General features: G+C 36.5%; 4 protein-coding genes across 7 annotated transcripts; 3 read left to right on the forward strand and 1 right to left on the reverse strand.

Annotated features, from left to right (window-relative positions):
- Nucleotides 1–205: 205 nt before the first annotated feature.
- LOC112748274 (ADP-ribosylation factor-like protein 8a) lies at nucleotides 206–3,539 on the reverse strand. 3 transcript variants are annotated; one of them, XM_025796493.3, is made up of 7 exons: nucleotides 2,869–3,539; nucleotides 2,654–2,715; nucleotides 2,193–2,274; nucleotides 2,060–2,092; nucleotides 1,815–1,936; nucleotides 780–941; nucleotides 206–603 (listed from the first exon to the last, which is right to left on the reverse strand). In XM_025796493.3, the coding sequence occupies exons 2-7, from the start codon at nucleotides 2,689–2,691 to the stop codon at nucleotides 486–488; spliced, it is 555 nt and encodes a 184-aa protein (XP_025652278.1). In that variant the 5' UTR covers nucleotides 2,692–2,715; nucleotides 2,869–3,539; the 3' UTR covers nucleotides 206–485. The 3 variants fall into 3 exon arrangements, with proteins under 3 accessions (XP_025652278.1, XP_025652277.1, XP_029148984.1); XM_025796492.3 differs by having other exon boundaries at nucleotides 2,844–3,440; XM_029293151.2 differs by having other exon boundaries at nucleotides 2,654–3,288.
- A 2,284-nt stretch (nucleotides 3,540–5,823) lies between these two features.
- Nucleotides 5,824–6,606, forward strand: LOC114925316 (uncharacterized). The gene has a single exon (XM_029292882.1). The coding sequence runs from the start codon at nucleotides 5,824–5,826 to the stop codon at nucleotides 6,604–6,606; it is 783 nt and encodes a 260-aa protein (XP_029148715.1).
- Nucleotides 6,607–12,571: 5,965 nt separating this feature from the next.
- Nucleotides 12,572–15,365, forward strand: LOC112748283 (uncharacterized). Its single transcript, XM_025796501.3, has 9 exons — nucleotides 12,572–12,875; nucleotides 12,964–13,148; nucleotides 13,240–13,515; nucleotides 13,604–13,662; nucleotides 13,923–13,962; nucleotides 14,068–14,139; nucleotides 14,231–14,381; nucleotides 14,478–14,648; nucleotides 14,737–15,365. The coding sequence occupies exons 1-9, from the start codon at nucleotides 12,678–12,680 to the stop codon at nucleotides 15,082–15,084; spliced, it is 1,500 nt and encodes a 499-aa protein (XP_025652286.1). The 5' UTR covers nucleotides 12,572–12,677; the 3' UTR covers nucleotides 15,085–15,365.
- Nucleotides 15,366–20,155: 4,790 nt separating this feature from the next.
- LOC112748286 (uncharacterized) lies at nucleotides 20,156–24,322 on the forward strand. 2 transcript variants are annotated; one of them, XM_025796504.3, is made up of 3 exons: nucleotides 20,156–20,635; nucleotides 20,854–21,469; nucleotides 23,150–24,322. In XM_025796504.3, exons 2-3 carry the CDS (start codon nucleotides 20,915–20,917, stop codon nucleotides 24,008–24,010), a joined length of 1,416 nt encoding a protein of 471 aa, XP_025652289.1. In that variant the 5' UTR covers nucleotides 20,156–20,635; nucleotides 20,854–20,914; the 3' UTR covers nucleotides 24,011–24,322. The 2 variants fall into 2 exon arrangements, with proteins under 2 accessions (XP_025652289.1, XP_025652290.1); XM_025796505.3 differs by having other exon boundaries at nucleotides 20,328–20,635; nucleotides 20,885–21,469.
- Nucleotides 24,323–24,758: the final 436 nt, after the last annotated feature.

Genomic DNA, 24,758 nt, shown 5'->3' on the forward strand with positions numbered 1-24,758 from the left:
ATCACATTTCCTTTCCTTTTGTTTTTTCTTTTTTTTTTTTTTTTTTGTGTACACCAAACAAACTCAAACACTAACTTTCCAGTAAATGTTCCAACTAGAATCGTAGGAATAAGCCAAAATGACAGCAGAGTGTATGCGTGTTTAACGAACTCAGGAATTAACAGGACTCCGCGTTGCTACAATACTAATTAGAAAGAATCTGATCTAATTTACAAATTCAAATGCATTGATTTCACTCGGAAAAGCAGTTCTGTGAACTTAGTGATACAGCTACATCAACAATGACATGATTTACTCATAAAGTAACCCTTGAAATGTATATCAACCAGGTTGAATTCCCTATAGGACAAGAATATTACATTACAAAGCAACTGAGACCAAAAAAGGGGAGAATAAATTAATCAGCAACCAAGTTAGACATGAGATGCATCCAGTGAACCGGAGAGCGTCACCACCGAGAAATTACATTAGAATTCAAAAGGTTCTCAGCTCTTTGACTTGGAATGCTTCACAAGCCAATCAATAACAGAATCAATGTTCGTCGAGTTTTTGCATGAGATCATGAAGCAGCAAACTTCTCTGTCAGTAATCGACTTCAGATCCCTGCATACCAGAGAACACTTTTCAGCACCAAACTAATATATAAAGGCAAAAGAATGTAAAATTGAAGAACATCTAATACTCAAGTAATTTAACTATGTAAACACCCCGGGATTTGTTTACAAATTACACCGTTACTACCCTCAAAATAAACAGAGTAAAAGAGACATATAACTTACATCTGATCAGTCAAAGCTTGCTTAGACAGAGCCCCTGCTTTGTCGATCTTATTCCCCAACACCAACAGAGGGATGCCATTCAATGATGGCTTACTCAGCAAATCATGAAGTTCGCTTCTTGATATGCTAAGGTTATCTGGATCAGCAGCATCAACAACATAACTGCAGGAAAAATCAGATTATTGGAGCTAAGTTTACAAAGTCAACTAATGATTGCAATTCTAGAGCTAGATGTAATTGTAAAGTAGCAAAAACCTTCAATTCGGAGAAATTTGAATAGCAAGATCCAATTACACTAGTAACTAAGAGGTCTCAGCAACATCACAATTTTAATATATACAATTAAAGTTATATTGAACTATAACCAAGTTTTAACATTTCTAGGACATGGAAACACACAACATATGTGTTGCAGGGTAATCAAGTTTGCAGGAGATTTCAAGAGAGAATATCCAGAGTTTTCTTTCCTTTACACAAGTACACAGTTCCTTTTTGTATGAACTCCAGCATATTTAATAATCATTAGCATTATTAACTAGAAACCATTATCTACGACATAATGATTGCACTACTAACAAATTCAACTTGTAGAGAAATTTTGCTGTGTTTTTCAGGAACAGGCAACAATCTTTTTCAACTAATACACCAGGGAAATACTCTTTAAACAGGTATCTAAATGGATTATGGTTTTGTATGATTAAAAATAAGCTTGTTTAGTTAACTGTAGAAAAAAAAAACTTATTTACCGGCTATTATTAAACAGGACTAATCCGGTGGTAACCGAACTTCTACAATAAAAACAAACACCATGCAATTTGTTGAGCAGAAACATTGGGCCTTTGATTTGACCTCAGCTCTAACACGACATCCAAAATATATTATGGGCTATAAAATGTGCATCAGTGTATGAATTCATTATGCACCAATCAAGTGTGTGCGTGGGACAGAAACTGAACACACACAGAAACTGCATGACATACACACAGAATTTTTCATTGTTATAAGGTAGTAACTGGAAAGGAGTATGTTCCATACACAATAGCAGAAACTGCACGACAGTAACGTTCCCACATGCTGCGGAACCTAGGTTGCCCTCCAAGATCCCATAGCTTTATTGTAACATTGCCTTTTGTTACCTTCCTCATATTGAATCCCACCTGCAATCAGATAAGAACAGAATGATTGGAATATTATTCAGCTTAATAGAAAGAAAACTTGATAAAAAGCCAGTAAGTAGAGGAGAAATTAACAATTAAAAGCATTTGATGAACAGAACTTACAGTGGGAATCATGTCCTCACTATATCCGCCAGTCTAGAAACAATGTAGAGAAAATTTCTGTAAGTCAATTTGCTGCAATTGAACGATAAATTGCCAACTGCCAAAAGATTGTTCACATGATTAATATACTTACAGCAACAACATTTACAAGGGAAGTCTTTCCAGCATTCTGGAGTCCTATCAGAGATAGCTCCATTTCCTGCTTGAAGAATAGGCTGCAATCATATTCATAATAACATAGTAAGCTCAAGCATTTCAGATAAAGTGATCCACTATCAGAGTTCAAATTAGATGATGCATCATATTAAAATATGAATCAACTTAAACAGGTTTATTGAAAACAAAAGACATTGCAACAATAACATGCGAATAAATTGACTCTTTAAAACTAATCTCGATAACTAAGTTGAATTGAACACTTTCTAACAAAAGAAGTAAATAATAAATAATATAAATGCACGGAGAGCACGGCAATCCAATTGTTCAACAATCAAGAATTTCCTGGTCGCATTACCGATATAGAATTCCTCAAAGCAATTTCATGTAACCTAACTGCTCCTAATGAAAAAGAAAAAGAGAAGTTATGGAACCAACCTGCGTAGCCAATTGAGAAAAGCTTCCCACAGCCCCATTGCTATGATTTCTGCTTCTCAATTCTGATCACAAAAGTATACAAACAAAAATGAAAAACCAGATCTACGATTTCCCTCTCCAACACGGAGAGAGAGAAAGAGAATATGCGAGAGAGAGAGAGAGAGGGGAAAAGAATACAGGAAAAAATGACCTAGAGGCTTCGTATCCAAATTCACCTTTCTTTCACAGAAAACCTCTTCCCTTCTCTCTTCCCTCGCTCCCCACTGATTATCGCATTCATTCATATCATACCATACCATACCATACCATACACAACCAAAAAATAATTTTGGACTTTAGCTAAGATCCAACGGTTATGGACAATCTAATTAATCCGGTTCGTTGAATATGGCGGGTCCCATTATGGGAACGAAACTTCGCAATGGTGGCGAAGCAGGGGATCGGGGTCGCTCCTGAGCTTTATTTTTAGTCCTGTGGTGAGTTGCCACGGATGCCAAACTAAGGATGGACTGGAATAGGTGGAGTCCTTTCCCACTCTCTAATGTTGGCGCGTGAGAATACCGAACAGTTGGAAACTGCAGAATGAGATTTTGGTCTTGTGAGGGAGAGCGTGTTATACACTTGGCTGCTGTGAGGTGAAGACAGATGGCGCCAGCAGACAAGCAGATTTATGAATATCTTAAGTTATCATCACCAATCAAAGGAAAGCTAGTAGTGGTAGGCATGGCATGCCAATTGCCAACTGTAACTTATACACTGGTTAAATATAAAAAATATATATTTTCTCAATTTTTTGTACTTGTTATACGATGATTTATCTTTTGAAAAATATCCTTACTAAATATTTATCATTATGGAAATTCATTGATTTGTAATAATATTCACCTATTCAACATATCGGATAGATGCGGTATTCCATTGACACTTGTTGAATTTAATATACTAGTCTTTTGCATGATTGTATTTTGATAAAAATAAAAAATATTTTTGTAGATATATTTAAGTACACTTAAATATAAGGGCAATTTACGCATCTAAATTGTTTGATCCCCAATATTACGCAAATACATTGTTTCAGTTTTCAATACGCAAATGCATTGTTTCACTATTTTATGTAAACCGCTACTGGCAGTAGTGGTTTATAGGTGTGCATAAACCGCTATTACCTGACGCGGTTTATGTGTGAGTGTGTGTGTAAACCGCTGCTGGCAGCAGCGGTTTATGTGCGTGTGTGTGTGAGTGTAAACCGCTACTGGCAGTAGCGGTTTACGTGTGTGTGTGCGTGTGTGTAAACCGCTACCGCCAATAGCGGTTTACGTGTGTGGGGCTGAATGGGGCTGCCTATATAAACCATAGAGGGGCCAAATGTGGAGAAGTAGAGTGTTATTCACAAATGGAGGGGGAGGATAATTTTGTGGCTCTGGTTCACTGCTCTGGAAAAATTCAAAAGAGCAAAAGGCATGGTGTAAAATTCACAGATAGAGAACCGCTTAGTGTTTTTATCCGATCTTCGAATACGTTGGCGGAGATTAAGCAAAGCATATTACGGAAGCTCGGTGTGTGTGGGACGAAGTGGGTAAAAAAATTATTTTACAAGATTCTCATTGATGTTGTCTCAACTGGTGTGAGATATGAGACCTTCGTGATCGGGTCGGATGAAGACTTGCAGGTCTTGTTTCACTGCAGGCGTAGTTTTCCGGAGGTGAGGGTAACTGAGCTGTTTGCGAAGTTGGAAGATAGTGTGGATAGCTCAGGGGCATCGGCCCCTAATCCTCAGTCGACCCCAGCCGGTGGTACCTCAACATCGATGCCTGTGGTAGCAGTGGCAGTTCCGAACTCGGAGCCCGAACGTGCTGGGGCTGTTCATGCATATGTTGGTCCTGTTGTTCCTGATTTTGAATGTGATGCCGGACCGGATCGGGTTGAGAATGCACTGTTTGACGATGATTCAGATGAAGAGCCTGTCGATATTGGTGGGGACAGTGATGATGATATTCCAAGAGGTGGACGTTCAGCCCATGGATGTTCCGGTCCTGCAACACAGGAGTACCTCCCCCCCCCCCACCTCTCTTCTTTGAACTTGGAAGCCATCGGCCAACAGCAGAATGCTGATGCAACATTCGATGGGCAGGGGATGCATGATGGGACATCTATGTCTGAATTTCAGATTGGCCAATCCTTCCAGAGTAAAGAGGAAGCCGTGTTGAGTGTGAAGGATTACAGTATTCGGCGTGGAGTTGAGTACAAGGTTATGGAGTCCGACAACCTTAAATACCAAGGGAGATGCAAGGAGTTTGGTAACGGGTGCACGTGGTTGATTCGGATAGTCATGCGGAAAAGGAAGAGCACATGGGAGGTTAGGAGGTACAACGGTCCGCACACGTGTATGGCCACATCGATATCAAGCGACCACAAGCAGCTTGATTATCATGTTATCTGTGCGAGAATCTATCCATTGGTTCGAGGTGATGCGTCGGTGTCTATTAAGGTGTTGCAAGAGGCAACAGAGGCGACTTATGGATTCAGGCCTAGTTATCGGAAGGTGTGGTTGGCGAAGCAGAAGGCAGTAGCACAAATATATGGCGATTGGGAGGAGTCATATGCTGATCTGCCTCAGTGGATCCTTGGGGTCACATGCACGATGCAAGGTTCGATTGCTCTACTGAAGACGTCCCCGGTTAGGGTGGGTGACCAAGTTGACGAAGATAGAGTCTTCTTTCATCGGATGTTCTGGATGTTTCCTCCGTGTATTGAGGCTTTCCGCCACTGTAAGCCGCTGGTAAGCATCGACGGCACACACCTGTATGGCAAATATGGCGGGACGTTGTTGTTGGCGATCGCACAGGATGGTAACTCGAATATTTTGCCTGTTGCGTTTGCACTCGTGGAGGGAGAGAACGCAGAGTCTTGGTCGTACTTTCTTTCGAACCTTAGAAGGCATGTCACTCCACAGCAAGGTATTCTCGTGATCTCTGACAGACACAACGGCATCAAGGCTGCATTAGAGAGCCCCGATAGTGGTTGGCAACCCCCATGCTTATCGGGCATTTTGTATTCGGCATGTTGCTGCAAATTTTGTCCTCACTTTCAAGGGGCAGGATGCGCGGAGGTGGTTGGTAAATGCCGCGTATGCGAAGACGGAAGCAGAATTTGACTATTGGTTTGATATAATGAGGACGGAGAACCCGGCCATGTGCGAATGGGCAAACAGAATGGAGTATGAGAGGTGGACACAGCACAAGGATGGGGGGAGAAGATACGGTCACATGACGACCAACATCTCTGAGTGTGTGAACTCTGTCTTGAAGGGCACAAGAAACCTACCGGTGACGTCTCTGGTTAAGTCGACATATCTCCGGCTGGCCGAGTTGTTTGTTGTCCGGGGGCAGACGGCAGAGGCACAGTTAGGGTCCGGGCACCGGTTTTCACAGGCAGTAGTTAAGGCCATTGAGCGTAATCTGAAGGAATCGAGGTGCTTCACGGTGACAGTGTTTGATAGGCATCACCTTGACTATACTGTGGCTGACACGACGCCCACCGGCAAATTCTCTTTGGGTAGCTATCGGGTTTCTCTGAGGGATCGCACATGCGATTGTGGATACTTCCAGGCGCTGCACTACCCCTGCTGCCATGCCCTCGCATGCTGTGCGCAGTCACGGCTAGATTGGGCAACTTATGTGGATGAGGTGTACATCATGTCTGAGGTCTTTAAGGTGTATGAGATGTCCTTTTCACCATGTATTCCAGAGGGGCTTTGGCCACCATATGACGGGCCGACGGTTATACCCGACCCGGGCATGAGAAGGGCAAGAGAAGGACGACCACGGTCCACCCGCATCCGCAACAACATGGACGAAGCCGACACCAGCCGACCTAAGAGGTGTGGTCTGTGCAGGCAGCCCGGTCATACCCGACGGGTTTGCCCTCAGCGAGGTTCTACTAGTGGGATGTAGATTTATCTTTACTTATTTCGTTTGTCGTAGTGTCCGTGATAACAAACGTGTCTGCTTGTATCAGTTATGAGTTTTAAGTCTTTTTGTTTTCTGGTGTTAATGATAATATCAGTAGTTATCTTTCACTTTTCTAGAGTTATTGTGCTTAATTTCCATCTTACCGATACGATCGATAAACAATAGAGTCCATCAACATAATCATAAAGTAAAAACTAAACAAAATAAAAGTCCTCCAACAAGACTAAACATAAGGTCCAACGGGCATAAAACATAAAGTAACAAGTACCCAAAATAACAGTCATCCAATTAAAATAAACATAAAAGTCCGTAACCGGAAAATAAACTACATAACGAGAAATGAAAAACAACAACACATGGTGCTAACCATCGGGATCATCTCTCGTAGCATCATGAAAGTCACCAAGAAGATGAGATCCTGTCCCACATCGAGCAGGACGTCTGACTCGAGTCGGTCGGGCTGCCTCCTGTCCAACGTCATCACCTGGATGGTCTAACCCGAACGCGGACTGGGGGGTGCCCCCCATAGTGAACCAAGTATCCAACGGACTACCTGGAGGCACGTTCAGATCTACCCCATACTGACCCTGATAATCAGGTGGCTGGGAATGCATCTCCGTCATATGTGGCTGGTAAGCTGCGGTCTCCATCTGCACATCTGGCATCTGCTGCTGGTAAGACTGGCCACCAAACTGCACATTCGACGTGCCAGCATCATCCCTAATCAACTCAGCAAAGTCTGCATAAAACCGTGGACTGACCAGCTGATCATTTAAATCCATAGTCATGGTCGGCGTCAACTCCGGCATCTGAGAATAAGCTCTGCTAGTGAATGTATCCCCTCCAGCCTCAGTCGCTGCGGTCCCACTAACTCCGCCTGCGTGCTGTGTATCATCCGGAGTTCTCCCACGTCTGGCATTACACCGACGAACACGGTGATCGACCTCAGCTCTAGCATCTTCGCCTGCATCATCCTGCTGCATCGCATCATGTAACCACCTCCACTCTCGACCGGTGTCCCTAGTGCCAACACGACGGCGTCGCTCAACACGACGGTTGTCCGGCATATCAGGTAGTTGTGATATGCGTGGGACCTGGGAGGATCCTCTCTGATATGCCTCTGGAGGTATCTGGGTGCCTCTAGGATCGGCGAATGCAGCCCCCGGGCTAAGGAACCGCTGAGCCTCACGGTACCACCAATCTAGGTAATCTGCAGATGGGCCAGGATCTGCCACTCGCTCAATGGAAATGACGGCATCAACTCGGTTCTCCCAGTGCTCATGCCATGCCCGATAGTAGTGGGGAAACCACCTATCGCCTCCCCTACCGTCCTTAGCATGCAGCCAGTCTACGTTCAAAGCATCCTCGGGGATATGCTGTACTCCACCCAGCTGTGGAACAACCCTGTCAACCTGATGCCACTCGATGACCGCAAAGTATATCAAGGCAGTCACGGCTCGCCACATGCGACTGTGCTGCTCTGTAAGTATCTCTGGATGGACCACGGCAAGTACATCAAGCGCGGAGTAGGGCTCCCACATAATCTGAAATTTAAGAACTCATCAAGGACTACAATAACAAGTATATATCTAGTCACGAATACAGAGCAAACAAAAAATGAAACTCTTACTGCTATAAAACTTACATCACGAGCGGTCAGTCGATCCAATGCAAGCCGATACCTAATGACCCTCTGCTCCTTTCCATCATTAGGAGGTAAGTAGGTAGACCACCTAAATTTAAGTCATATGAGACACAAAATTTAAAATATTCCCAAGAAATTTGTTAAACAAAAAAAAGCATAACCCATACCTTGATGCCAGCGGGAAAGAGAAAACCTCAAACCCGGCCGGCCTAAGAGACGGAAACCGCCAGAATATCCAACTCTGTAGTAACTGGAGCGGGCCCGCAAGATTAGTCACATTTCTGTTCGCTACCCGACACATGCATCGGTACAGCCACGCCAAAGCGGCCGAACCCCAGCTATACCTCCCCATGCCATCAAGGTTTGCCACAAATGGCAACCATCGTATATGAACCCGGTTCGCACTCTTGTCCCCAAATAACTGAGTCGATAACAGCATCATGATGTAGGCCCGTGCGTAGATGCGGACAGTCTCCTCGCTCGCATCTGGTGGTAGCACCCTAAACCTCTCGTGGAACCATATAAAGTGTACTGTCATCTGCTTGACCTTATTCGGTGGGGGCCGCTCACCGAATAGGTCCTCAAACCACTCCCAAGCTGGTCGGCCACCCTCCATGTATGTCTCAAACTCACCAAGGCAACCACTCACAGCCTCCCCATCCACAGGCAGCCCTAGCTGAAATGCCACGTCCTGCAATGTCACTGTGCATTCTCCGAAAGGCATGTGGAACGTATGCGTCTCAGGACGCCACCTCTCAACGAACGCACTAACGAGTGGCTCATCCAACCAGAACCATTGGCTATTTAGCCTAGCCAAATGGTACAATCCAACCCTCTCTAAATACGGGATGATCCTTTCATGCATGGGCATATTCTGTTGCCGCCTCACACTGTATATACACCTATTGGGCTGCATAGAACAACAAACAAAAACAGAGTCCAATTAAATTCTCATATCCTTAAACAAATTTCCATATCTAACCGTATACGAATACCTTAAACCATCAACAAATTCTCCTATATAATATTTAAAAAAAAAAATTCCCTACTCACGATAGGGAAAATAACAACACAAATAATTTACTTATTAACATCCAGAAATTTTAAAATATTATAAAGATTTAAAATTTAAAACTTCATACCATACAAATATCCTAAACAAACTATAATAATTCACTAATGTCAACTATCCCATTCCCTAAACTAAACCAACATTAATTAGCATAACATTCATTGAATGGAATTGAATTTAATGTAACTAGGCATATCTATAACTAACCAAGAAAAACTAAAAACACTAAACCAAGATTAGTGAACTAACATCCTAGCATGTGAACCCTAAATTCAAACTACAAGGATTAATCTATAAATTCTAATTCGTCTACCTAACCTACCATTTTTCTGACTAAGATATGCAAAGACTAGAAAGAAATAAATATTAACTAACCTCGTCACCAATAGAACCGGCAATATGCGCAACACCGTTCAGTCGGTACAGGTTCCTGCCTGCCATGATAACTCGCCAGAAGTCGCCGCTGAGGAACCTCGGGCCCGCTCACAACTTGCTCTGACCTCTCTCTAGAATTTCCTCTCTCTAGAAAACTCCTCAAACCTTCTAAACACATAATCCGTGGCTACAACCACGGTTTATATAGGCAAAGCATCACACGTAAACCGCTACTGGCGGTAGCGGTTTACACACACGCACACACACACGTAAACCGCTACTGGCAGTAGCGGTTTACACTCACACACACACGCACGTAAACCGCTGCTGCCAGCAGCGGTTTACACACACACACTCACACATAAACCGCGTCAGGTAGTAGCGGTTTATGCACACCTATAAACCGCTACTGCCAGTAGCGGTTTACATAAAATAGTGAAACAATGCATTTGCGTATTGAAAACTAAAACAATGTATTTACGTAATATTGGGGATCAAACAATTTAGATGCGTAAATTGCCCTAAATATAATTATATATCAATATTATTATCAATTATATTAATGTATACAAAAGTTAATAATTTAAAATATATTTAAATATAATATATATTAAAAATAAATTAAATAGTATATATATATAATAGTTGATTTATAAAAAAATATTTTATATTGATAATATTAAAATTGAATTATTAACTAAATTATTAATATAAAATATATGTTATAATATAAAATATATATTAAAAATTAGGTAAGAAAATAACACAAGCCGTTTGGACTTATATTGATGTGGGCCAAAGGGGAGCTTCCAAGTTCCAAGTGCCAACTCTTAAAGATAGGCAACGTTAGATTTGTCATTGGAAAATGACAATCTTTTATATAGATTTATGCCACATAAAAGAATAACACCAGGCTTAGCTCATCGATCTATATTATATTATTATCATATCATTTAATAATAAGACAAATAGCATTTATTCCGCTTTTTAAGAGGGAAAAAACCACTCGGTTAACATTTTTTTTTTTGTACGAATACTCCTTTTAACTTTTTGAAAAGAAAAAAAATACTAAAGACAGTAAAATTTATTATTTTTTATTAGTAGTTAATTATTAATATTTAAAAATATAAGTTAAATGTATATTATTCAATTATTAAATTTAAAAATTAGGTTAATAATTAAAATAATAAATTTTAATGGTATTTGAGTTTTTTTTTTTTTTTGAAAAATAATAGTTGATTCTAAATCTCTCAAAAAATTAATTAATTAACAGAATCTAACTAATTTAAATTAATTTAATGATTAACTCATTAATCTGTTTAAGAAAGCATTAAGTATTTGAATATTGTTTTATTTATATATAAAATAAAAATGGAATCTATGTCATATATAAAAAGTTATAATAATATAAAGGTATATGGTATTATTTGAGCCCACATCTTATAATATTAATTAATTAAATGATTTTTACACCACCGCGCAATCAATATAAATTTTGCTAGCTGAGTTGGTTGGAGCTTGTACCATTATTATGGCTGAGTTCAGTGAGTTGTGCCCTGCGAAGAATGCACCATGGATTATGACTCTCAATCTCAGCATATGTATGGGCTTCACAAATGCTAAGTGCCTAAGTGGCATTAAATCTAAGCATGCAAAATGGGTTGTGGGAAGGGAAACAAGGCCTAAATAACAATGCAGCAGAAGGGTTGTGGATCTAACGGGCTTTATCTTCTTTTTCGGTTAACAAGCTATCCCTCAAGTAGACAAAAACTAAAAAAGTAATAACCTCGGAGCTATACATGACCCAAAAACAAAAAAGATTAAGAGATTGATTTATGACCCACAAAGAAAGAGAGTTTGATTATGACCAAAGAGGCAAAGGTAGATCAGCAATTCTCAACTCTCTTTTCTTTCTGGATAATATTTTCGACCTTTTAGAAATCTTTGTTTTATTATTGGATGTCTCCGAAGTTAGAAAAAGGACAAGTCCAAAAAAAAAAAAAAAAGAAAAAGGAAAAAAAAAAAAAACCAATGAATTATATATAATTTAAATGATATAATCTTTTCATACTTATTTAGAGATCATGGGTTAGAATCTTTCTATTTTTGATTAAAAAAAAAGTTTCATTGTTAGAAGTTATCATAATTTTTTTCTCTAAAAAGTGGAAACAATACAGGCATATCACGGTACTCACTTACTCTAACTAATAATTTTCAGACCAAAAAAGTAATTTTAGACAGAAATAATGATTCTGTAACGTTTCTTGTTTCTTAATATATAATATGGAAAAGTATATGGAACCAAGAGGTGATCAGCCAAAAAGTAAACAAAACCGTTTAATTAGAATCACTTTTTGAATAATATGTTTGAAAACTGCTCCTGGGATCACGGAGCACAAACCAAAACCCAATTTTTCATGGAGCCCAAACACATTTTGGCTGGTTTTTAGCTAATATGCTTTTGGTTCCCTAGTTGTTCTCATATAATATTGAATTTAAATATTGGGTATAGTGATTAAAAATTGAACTGTTACATTATATTTTATAAAGTCATTTTCAGCCTACCCAAAAAAAAAAAAAAAGAAAACCAATGCTACCTGAAATGGAATTTTGAACTTTGAAAGGCAAGAGAAGAAAAACAAGAAAAAGGATGATGGGAGCAGCTACAGATTAAAGAAAGACATGGATGCTAAGATAGAGGCATTAAAATTTAATAAAAGTTAACATTCCTTGCATGCTAATAAACAACGAAGAATATCGGCTTCTGATTCGTTACCTCCATCTCTAACAATACTTATATGATATCCTTCCATGAACATAATACAAATATTATTATCCGCAAAACCATGGCACAAGCTATTCTTATCTTACCCCGTAAGTCAAACGTAAATCCCCCTTACTGAAAAAAGTTCACATTATTTTGAGACAGCAAATAATGTTGTCTCTTCCACTTTGCTCAACATGCTCAACTCAACCCAGCGCCTCTTGCTTCTTGCAATATTGTTTTTGCCATTCATTTCTGATCCCTTCTTGTTCCAAAATAAATGCTCAGTGTCGGGGTCACCTATTCAAGGAAGAACCATCAACAGACCCGATCCTTTAAGACACTTCAAACGTTACAATGGAGGTTTCGATGTTCGAAACAAACATTACCTCGCTGTGAGTCTTTAATCAGTTTCATTCAATTTGAACAAAGTGATACGTTGAAATATTGATTACGCGTATTGCTTCTTCTGATCCTTTTCAGTCTGCGGCATTTACAGGAGTCCATGGATACACATTTGCCGGAGTGTGGTTGTTATGTGGCCTAGCCTTCACCATTTTCATCTTAGCCAACAAGTTCCTAAGAGGTGGCTTAAGCTCACCACCATGTTTGCACCATTATTATCTCCATGTTTTCCTCTTGCTTCTATTCTTCACCTCTCTCGCCATGTAAGATATATAATAATTCATGTACCTCTGCCTAATAGTTTAAACTTTTGGGATAAGTAGCTTCGTTACATATGCATGCATTGCATTGCAGAGTTGCTTCCAGTTTGGTCCTCGTGGTGAGTCAGAAGACCCTTCGGAGGACAGAAAAACTGAAAGAAACTGTGGTTGGCATAGGCAAAGATGCTCTAGAGACCATAGGCAGAGTGATGAAGACAACGAAACAAATGCAGTTCCTTTTGATTCCATACAATCCAGAGATTTGTGATCGATTGAATTCCACTACTCAAGATCTCCGAAGCAATTCGCGCGTCATCCGTCGTTTTATCGATACAACTGGCCAATCCTTTCACAAAGCCACTCATACTTCGTAAAACTACTACACACTATTTCTCATCACTTCACTAATTATTTATTTGTGTACATTTAATTTCATTCTTATAATGTATGTGTCTTAGGTATGTAGCACATTTGATTATTGTGGTCGTCAACTTAGCCACTCTGGTTGGAGCGCTTGGTGAGCAAAGCGTTACTATTTTACATTCATAGCTAATTCTCTTCACTAATACGAGAAATATTAGAAAAAATTTATTGTTTTTGGTTATCATTTAGCCGTCAACTTAATTTTTTTAGTCTAGTAATCCAACAACATACTTTATCTCATACTTTTAAACATTGATAAATAACCGACTAAAAATAATAAATTCCGATGACTCTCTGCCATTCTTTCATTGATATTGATGATTTTTTTTTCTCACTTTGCCGTTTTTGGTTCAGTTTGGCCGCTGTTGCTGCATTCGCGCCCTGGATTTATAATGTAAGACTAAGACACAGTAGAATTTTCAATATTAATTTAACTAGATTATAGGTTTATTATACACTGCATTTTGCTACAAATAATTTGATTTTGCATTTGTTTCAGCGTAATTTCCTGCTTTTGGATCTTGACAAGCCTGTGCTGGTTCTTGACGGGTTTTGATTTTTTCCTTCACACGTGAGTATAACAAGTTGTCATACCTTTCGTTACGTGCGGGATTGAACTGAACCATCCTTTTTTTTTACTAGATTCACAATGTTGAATGCAGTTTTGCTGATGATGCATGCTCTGCCTTTGAGGATTTCGAACAAAATCCACAGAACAGTAGCCTTGGCTCCATGTTGCCGTGCGTTAATGCATCATTCTCCGGCAAATTGATTACTGAAATAGGATACACCATCCACAGTTTCATAGTTGAGGTAGAAAATTTGGTTGATTCCTTCTGCATCAGCTACATAGTAATGAATATATTAGTACTATAGGTTCTGATGATACAATGGTTTTCTTTTTCATAGTTGAATTCCAATATGTCAGTGGCTTATCGGCTGCTAGGAGTAGTAGGTGAACAAAGTGAAGAAATAATGGGAGTAATCAAGATTTGTGACCCTTTCTCTGCAGCTCCAAACTATACCTACATTCCACAAAGCTGCTCCCAAGGTGCCATCCCAATTGGCGAAACATCAAAAGTAAGTATTCACATATCTCTATGTTAAATACCTTATTGGACCAACATAGTGCTAGCTATTTCATAGAACAAAGTTTATTTGGGCATAGATACTTGCAAAGTTTACATGCCACAAAGAGAAGACAAGAGAGGAATGCAGAAAAGAGGGAAGATTTATAACAGAATCGTCGTACAACATGGCTCATGCCTATAGCAGATCCATTCAGGACTTGTTGGACATATATCCAGACTTGCAAAGGCTGTCAAATTGCACCTTGGTAAAGAACAAAGTTACTGAAATTGTGGAGCATCAGTGCAGGCCAATAAGAACTTCAACAACATTGTTGTGGTCTTCTATGATATCTCTCTCCATCATCATGGTTATCTTGGTCTTAGCATGGGTAGCGGAGGCTTTTCTCTGCTGGGACAAACCCCTCTCTATATACTCTCACATCTAGATACGATTTTTTTTATTTTATTTTTAATTTATGTACAAGTTGAGGAAGGTAAATATATAAATCAAGGAGGTATGGGGGTCTGGGGTTGTGTATACTACTTTTCCCTTTTTTTTTTTTTTTTTTTTCTGTTTTGTTATGAGAAATTTTCAAATATGTAAATGGTACTCCATGCAGGTCGCAAGACAAAAATTGGAGAACAGTGTAAAAAAATAAAGAGAATATATTTTTACCTATTTTTAAGCGTAAATATTTCTATATTTTCGCGAAGAAAATTAGGAGAATTTGTATTTCTATTAATAAAAAATGTTTTTTTATTTTATTTTCTATCTGCTATTTTTTCTCTTTCCTCTTTTTCTTTAAAAGAATTGAATGGCCTAAACTACTAGATGGAATGGATGGAAGAATGTCTCAAAAATTAAGTATAATACAGCTAGTTAATAATTGCCTAAACTACTCAATAATGATTGCATAATGACAACGGTTCATGTTAACAATTAATTGTAGTATTTTAATGTCAAAAGTGTTTTTAATAATGCCACTAAGGACCAAGAGTTCATTTATTTCGCATGTTCCCCCAAAGAAAGAAAGAACTAAAAGAAAGGAGGTATCAAGTATCAACTATAAAGCATAGTTATAAGAATTAGACCGAATGGATTAGTATGACCAAAAAATTAGTGAATTGGATATAAGGTCGGTCTAATTGAACTATTCGACCATATAAAAAAAAGAATCGGTGAGAATCAGCTGATTTTAATAAAAATCGATGAATTGATGGTTTAAGTGAGATTAAGTCACTGGTTTAACTAGTGATCCACAGATTAAACTAATAAACTAATAAATTAGTAGTCTGATTGATTCGATTTTGATAATTATGCTACAAAGAGGCATGCGTTGCAGAACTAAAATTAGAGAAAAATTTATTACTAACTTTTAGCTATTAATCCATTATTATATATAAAAGTTTGTCATTAAAGCATGCCGTAGGAGCATGCAAATTTCTCCATTTATTACCGTTAGTTTGGTTCAAATTATCTATTATAAAACTTAGTATTGTGGTGGATTAATTTTTAGCCTATTAAATTGAAGAAAACCGTAAAAAATAAAAAAAAAATTGATTTAAATCATCTAAAATTATTTTATTAATTATCATTATAATTATATAATTTTAAATATAATAAATATATAATTATAAATATTATATACATAAAATTATAATTTTTATACTAAATAAAATAAATTTAATTATTTTTTTTAATATTACTAGTATTACTCGAATTTAACTAGCACAAGATATATTAGTTGTTAAAAAAGACTAACTATACGTTATCAAGTTTTAGTTTGTAAGTGTTAATAAATTATAGTTTAAATGACAGTCTTTTTCTTTTCAATTAAAGATTTTAAATTTAAATCTTATTCTTAATTTAAAAAAAAATTAGTTTGTAAGTATTTTTTTTTAAGAATCTTTTTCCAAAAATTTAATAGCAAGAAAGTATATACTTCTAGTGATTATATTAACAAAATTATATCTTTATTTTCCTGAATTGAGTATTGGTACTAAGTTGTGAAAATTAAGATTTTACATAAAATTAAAAAATATATTAAATATATAAAATTATAACATAATTTAAATCGTAAAATTATTATATTTAATATAAATTTTCAAAATCAATTAACCTTATTTATGATTATAATATAAAAAAATTTTAGTTATTTGAACTACAAACTCATTAGAAGTAAAAGTATAACAACACTGAATTTCAATGGCAATACAATTCATTATTATTTCTTCTCCTGTTGCTACAATAATATAATTATAAAAAACACAAAGATAATAAACAAAAATTATTGTTTTTTATTAGTATTTTTAATTATTAATTTATTTTTTTAATTTAATAATTTAATATCATATTTTTAATTCATATTTTTTAAATATTACTTGTTACAAACAATAAATTCTACTCATTTTATACTCCTTTTTATTTGAGCATCAGAATATTTTTGTAGGTGTCTACCGCCGTTAGTTCTCTGAGAACTGACGTATATCCTTTTTACTTCAGGCGAAGAAGAGCTCAATCTCTAAATAAGACGAGTTATATCTATCGCCAGACTTACTACACAAGAATATTTAGTGTCCACGTGGGATACGAGTTTAAATCTAATCCCATTATCATTTTCTCTTCTCGATTTGTTACCTTCTTTTGTAAGTTATAATTAATGGCGAAAAAACAAAGCAATCCACTTTCTTCTCCTACTGAGGCCGAATTATTGGCTATCAATTATTTGCTGAGAGTTGAAGTTCAGCAGGTGACCAAGTTATTTGATGATGTTTTTTAATGATACTTTTGAATTAATATTATGTCATTTTTTTTCTACATTCTTAGATGGTGCTACTTTATTCTGATTTTCATCTTTACTTGCAAGTTCTATTTTTACTTTTTAAAAACTGGCTGGCTTTTTCACCAACAATTTTGCAGCATTCAAGATCTATGTCCATGATTCCAGCAACTAGCTTAACATAATCAAATAAGGTCAACATGAAAGTCTCCCTGACTACATGACAAAGTTCAATAAAATAGTAATGGAGATTCTCAACCTCAATCCGGACGTCCACCTCCATGTCCTTAGGGTGTGTGTGGTTGGAAGAATTATAAATAATTCTTAGGAATTTTAAGATGGAAATATCATATTCCCATGTTTGGTTCAAAGTTTGAAAAACTATTCCTAAGCAAGTTTGATTCTAGGCAAAATACCATCATTTCAATTCCCACCTTCTCCTTAGGTATCTTTAATTCCCATGGGAATGGAATCTTTATAACAATGTAATACTTGAACCACACACACCCAAGAGTGGTCATTGTCTTGGCAAGTTCCAAGAGACTATTGATATCGCCAAGCCGAAGATTTTAGCAAAATTTTGAGAAAAGCAGTTGGACTGATAGAAATCGAAGAACTTAGACAAACTCAGCAAATTGATAAACCAACTTAATCAAAAGAGGACGACCAGAAAGACCTTTTTGAATATGCAAAGTGATCGGTAAAGAGACTTATACCCTTTAAATACTACTATGCAAAGAACTACCTGATACTTGGAGTACAACATCTCTAAAACTAAGCACAACTAAGATGTAAGTCATAACTCGAAGATGTATTATTTTTTTCATTCACAAGATTTTTTTCACACCGAATTTTGCTTAGAGGAACGAGGTACTTCATCTTGTACCTTTTTTGTTAAGATAGTAAATCTCAATAAATATAAATTATTTTTAGATTTATCATTCTTTATTTTTTGTTATTACTCGTGTCTTTGGTTTGGTTACTATTTTTCCTACATACTATACATATTACAACAAACCAATATTAAAGTTCGTATACAAAAATAAATTGACAGTTATAAGTCGGACTCAATCTAAACAAGTCGACATCTATAAGTCGGAATCATTTCAAACAAATCAACAATTATAAGTCAGGATTAATTCTAACAAACCGGTAATTATAAGTTGAAATCAATCTAAATAAGCCGACACCTATAAATCAAAATCATTTCAAATAAATCGGCAATTATAAGTCGGAATCACTCCAAACAAATCGGCATTTATAAGTCAAAATCAGTTAAAGCAACCCAACACCTATTAGTCCAGGTCAATTCAACAACCAATCAACCATGAGCTCGTCCAAAAATACACTGATATAAGCAACACATTTTTCAATGACAAGTTTAAACAATTTTATTTTTAAGATTATCAAGTTGATTTTGAAAGGTAATCCTCAATTCTTATATCTTCGAATTATAACACGAACTACATCTCTTTCATATCTTACTGAGTTATAACTCGATTTTCATAAAGGCTCAACATATTTCTCTTAAAAAAAAAAAAACAAGTTAAACCTGGAGCTCACCATATTATTATTATTTATAATAACTCTTAGTTTTTTTTTTTATTGAATTTAAACACCTTTCTCTAACATGCTTATTATTTTTCAAGTATAATAAGTTGAACTTGAGGGACTACCACTTATTATTACAATGTCAATTTATAAGTTAAAAAATTATTTAAGTTCTACCTGTCTTATTGCAAAATATCATAGATTAAACTTGGACCATGACTCGTTACTAATACATGGACCTACATTACTTATAATTCGGAACTATATAAATAAAACGTGTTAGATCAAAAGTACGTATTTTTCCTTTTTAGTATGTATTTTCTCTTTTTAGCAGACTTTTTAATATAAGCTCAAATAATGTTCAAGAGTGGTTATAAAAAAAACTAGACTAACATCCCCAATAGTTCTGTAATAATAGATCAACTTAGTAACTAAAATATAGCACTATCAAAGTCAAACACAACAAGAAAAAATTAAAACAAGAAAAGTACATTCTGAATACACATTATACTCATTACACACTCTTTTTACTTGAACGTCGGAGTGTTTTTGTAGGTGTCTACCGCTATCAATTTTTTGAGAGCCAACGTATACATCTTCTACTTCAGATAAAGAAAAGTTCAACCTCTGAATAAAACGAATTATATCTACCGCTAGACTTACTACACAAAAATAGATATTATTACTCCTATAATCTAAAAAAAATAATGTGTAAAGGGATATTATTAAAAAAAAAGTAATAATATAATTTCTCTAATATTTAGGATATTGTTATTTAAAACTAACACGTAATATTTTTTGTGTAATAAATAAAAATATTTAATAAGAAAAGGAAATAAATAACTTATCATGACCAAAGTAACTAAGAGAGAAAATATAAAATTAATCAATTATGTTATGTGTATGTTAAAATTAGCTATTAAGATTAATTATTAGTATAAAATACATGTTAAAATATAAATACACATTAAAAATAAATTAAATTATACATATATTTATATACAAGTATATTCATGGTTAATTTTAGTGACTAATTTTGATGTACAAATAACATTTTTAAAAATTAATTAGATAAATATTCCACTTAACTACTTAAGTATTATTTATTTATTTTTGTTAATAGTAATACCAAGAGACGGTATACATTTTTGCGCATTTAAAAAGTGAGACATGGTGGGTGGAAGTCAACATTCCAATCAATTATGATGATTGATGCACACAATAATAGTTGAACAAATAATCTCCTACTCCATGTGAATAGTACAGTACTTTATCGTCGCTAACTGTCACATTGTTACTGGATAACCAACAGTAAATGAATGCACAGTAAAAGTGTCTTTCTATCTATGTGAATGCTCATGTGAATTGAGAAACACGACCAACGAACTAACACTGTTACTACGTTTGACTGCCGAATATAATGCTTGAATTGAAGGCAAAGAAAAAATGAAACAAACCTCTTTGTTCTAGGCCTGTCTGTGTCCGTGGTGGGTACCAAAAGGCATCCAGTGAGTGAGTCAGTTGCAGAGATTAAGAAACAACTTCTTTGGTTGCAAAATCAGTATCATATTTCACAAATCTCACACATCCCCAGATCCAAAACTGCTGAGAAACCACCACCAACAGAACCGCATGTCGGAAACTTGTGCTCATTTCATAGCTCCAGGTCAGCTCACTCTTCTTCCTAATTAGTTGCTTTCTATCATTGATGCCTTTCTCAGTGACTGGATCTAAAATATGAGGTGCAATTGCAAATTTTGCAGTACAACTCTGATTTCCCATATTTAGGCATCGACTAGGGTAATGAAATAGTAGCATAGTGCTTTCAATTTTCCTGACATGTAGTTTAAATGTTGGTGTGTTGTACTTGGTTACTGTTATCAGGTTTCCATAGGTTGCATTTTGTTAATTGCAGCATAATCCCCAAGATTAAGAGGAAGAGAAAATGAGGACAAGGAGTAAATACAGGAAATCAACAAACCTGTGCTGTAATTCTTGGAGCAGGTGTTCTACGCCTGCTGTGTTATGGAGTTTGATAGGATGCCTTCTTTTGCTTCATTTGTATTCTTATATTCTTCATGAAGATAGAGATGGCAGATTGTCTCAATTGCATGTGACTCATCATCCCCAATTCCGGGAACTTCAACAATTGGAAGATGAAGATGTTCAGATTCCCCCACCAAGGGGAAAGAGGTCCCCTCGGGCGGCGAAGCGCAGACCTAAACGGAAAACCACATTGGTTGATGAATTCTTGGATGAAAATTCCCAACTTAGACACGTATTTTTTCCGGGTCATAAGATAGCTCTAGATCCAAATCAGGCTGCTGGGAATGATAGTAATTACTACTACCCTGGGAGAATTTGGTTGGATACTGATGGAAATCCTATCCAAGCCCATGGAGGGGGCATTCTTTATGATAAAGGATCAAGGACATATTATTGGTATGGTGAATATAAAGATGGGCCCACCTACCATGTTCACAAGGAAGGACCTGCTCGGGTAATTTAGTGAACTTCTGTTTTAATCAAAGTTAATGGTTGCCCTTGTGGTTCAATTTCTTTATGGTAGTTGAAGTGGCTAGCATTTTTCTACAAATTGCAATGTTAACTTGGTTTCCTCTTTAGTATTTTTTTTTTGGCAAAAAGATAAATGACAAGATTTCCAAATAAGCAGAAAATGACTGCTGCTTCATATACATGCATATATAACTTGTTAGATTATTGTCTGAGGGCTGTATTCTAAATCCATTCCAAGTAACTTTTGCATCTTAGGTTCTGGACATTCTCATACAGTATTATCAATAAATGAGTAGACATGGTACTTGTTTCAATGGTCTTATTTGGTACTTGATATGCTTATTTTGGCATAAGACTTCTGTTTTGTTGTTAATCTACCAAAAGTGGATGATGCCCTTTCAATTTTGTCAACTGACAATATTAGCAAATGTAAGAGACCATTCCATTTCGATGCAAATATTAACATATTAAGCATTTAGTTAAAAACAATGTCATCACAAGAGATAGAAGCCTAACAGACTTTGATCCCTTTTAAGTATGGTGACAGAACTTAGATGGTCCCTTTTCCGAGATGTTGAAGCCTTCTGTCACAACTGAGATTGCATAGGTTCTATGCCTAGCCCTTTTCACTGACTATTAGTTTGTAATACTGAACAAGAAGTTTTTACTTCCAATTGATATAAGGGCCTCTGCTATGATGATCATCCTAGAAAATTTCTTCACCTAAGTTGTCCAATGTCTGAGGTTTACATGGTCTTATATTTCACACACACAAAAGACAAAAAGAGGCCAGACTTGTTGCCTTCAGCATGGTGTTATTACTTATTACCTTCTAGGGAAAAATATGCTTTTTGTCCTTAAAATTTGGCAAAAATTTTAAAAGTATCTCTTAAGTTTTATTGTTTCAAAAAATTTAGAACCAATTCTATAACAATTACACAAGAACAACCTTCAATATAAGCAAATCAAACAAAATTGTCATACATTATTGTTGAATTGGTCTTAAATTTTTTGAAACTTTAGCTGTCGAGAATATATTTGATACAAATCGAAAACTTTTGAGACAAAATTGGAACAAAATAAAACTTAAAAATATTTTAAAACTTTTGCCAAATTTCGGGAAAAAAAAATATACTTTACCCTACCTTCTTTTAACCAGCAGAGGCTTTATTGGTAGTAGAAGTCAAGGAAAATATTTTGCATCTCTCAAAATCTGCCCTACTAATTGACAGACACGTCTTCTCAACTAGTTAGTTCTGAAGTGGTATAGCGCTGTGGCTGAGGAAAAACTTGTGCCTGAATTCAATTAGTTTGTTTGATTTTCTTATTATTAACATGAACTAAGGTGCAAACAATAGCCAATATGTTTTGAATATGCTCAAGTAGATATCAATATAGATCATATTTTTTGCATCAAGAGGAGTTTGCTTTCCCTTTTTTCTCCTTCTATTATGGACATGTAGTGAACTTTTCTTACATCACCATGCTCTGCCATCTATGGGTGCATTTAGATGTAAAAAGTAAAAACTATTTATCATGTGGTTATAGTATTAGTTTACTGACCTTCCAGTTGTCAGAGGAGAGGTACTTGTCTTCAGTCAATGTTGCATATTTACTACTATTTGATTTACATGACTCTAGCCCTTATCTCTATCTCTATCAGGTGGACATCATTGGAGTTGGTTGTTATTCTTCAAAGGATTTATGGACCTGGAAACATGAAGGAATTGTATTGGCAGCAGAGGAAACAGATGAGACCCATGATCTGCACAAGTCTAATGTGCTTGAGAGGCCGAAAGTAATCTATAATGAGAAGACCAGAAAATATGTGATGTGGATGCATGTTGATGATGGCAACTACACCAAAGCAGCTGTTGGTGTAGCCATCAGCGATACACCTGATGGTCCTTTTGATTATCTTGGTAGCCAAAGGCCCCATGGATGTGAAAGCAGGGATATGACAGTATTCAAAGATGAAGATGGTGTGGCATATCTAATCTACTCCTCTGAAGACAATAGTGAACTGCACATTGGTCCCCTAACCGAAGATTATCTCAATGTGACACCTACCATGAGAAGGATTCTCGTGGGACAGCACCGAGAAGCACCAGCTCTATTCAAGCATCGGGGCACATACTACATGATCACATCAGGCTGCACAGGTTGGGCCCCTAACGAGGCACTGGCTCATGCAGCTGATTCAGTATTGGGGCCTTGGGAAACAATAGGAAATCCATGCATTGTGGGAAACAACATGTTTCGGCTTACAACATTCTTTGCTCAGAGCACTTTTGTGCTTCCTCAACCCGGGTTCCAAGGTTTATTTATATTCATGGCCGATCGATGGAACCCGGCTGACTTAAGGGATTCAAGATATGTGTGGCTGCCTTTGGTGGTAGCAGGACCTGTTGATCAGCCTCTGGAGTACACTTTTGAGTTCCCATTGTGGTCAAGAGTGTCTATTTACTGGCATAGAAAATGGAGACTGCCTCAGGGTTGGACCGGACTCAAATTATTTATGTAGCTTTGTACATTTCCAGTCATATATATAGTCTCAAATCTCAATACATATATATATCTTACGAAGTTGCATGTCAAGTTGACACACCAATTCCCAAGAATCGGACACAGATACTTCAACCTGCATAACACAGTCTTAGTTTAGGGTATGTTGAGTTTAATCTGAGGGAGCATATTTGTATATTGAGAAAGATTATCCAGTTGATTGGTATTTTTCTTTACTAATAACCCGTCATTGTTGATCGATTTGTGCCATGGCATTGTGTAATACTTTGTGCAAATTATTCTTTTATGTGTATAGTATACTTTATGCTGACTTTTTCTTGTCCAATCTTTTGTGCTAAATTGGTTTAACATAAGTGTGTTATGAATATTAGGGTAAGAAAAGAGAAAAAGAGGAGACTAGAGATAAAGCTTTAATCAATTGAGGGGTGTGAAGTAGAGTTATCCATAGACTAGAGATAAAGCTTTAATCAATTGAGGGGTGTGAAGTAGAGTTATCCATAAAATGAAATTCGAAATTCCGACACTTACTTAAGCTGACTACTGAAATAACCACTAGACCAGTTCAAATTGGTTAAATTCGAGACATTACTATTTACTACTTACTAGCTAGCTAAAAGTAATATTGAGCCCATTTTCTTAGCCCACATAATGTGGGCTCTTCAATTGCATAATGCTTACAGCCACCACGATAGGCCCAATGCAAGACCCCAAGACATCACAAAACCATTTATCAATAGCAACTAGCA

The sequence above is a fragment of the Arachis hypogaea genome, chromosome 15 (genome assembly GCF_003086295.3).
Source record: "Arachis hypogaea cultivar Tifrunner chromosome 15, arahy.Tifrunner.gnm2.J5K5, whole genome shotgun sequence".
NCBI lineage: Eukaryota > Viridiplantae > Streptophyta > Magnoliopsida > Fabales > Fabaceae > Arachis > Arachis hypogaea.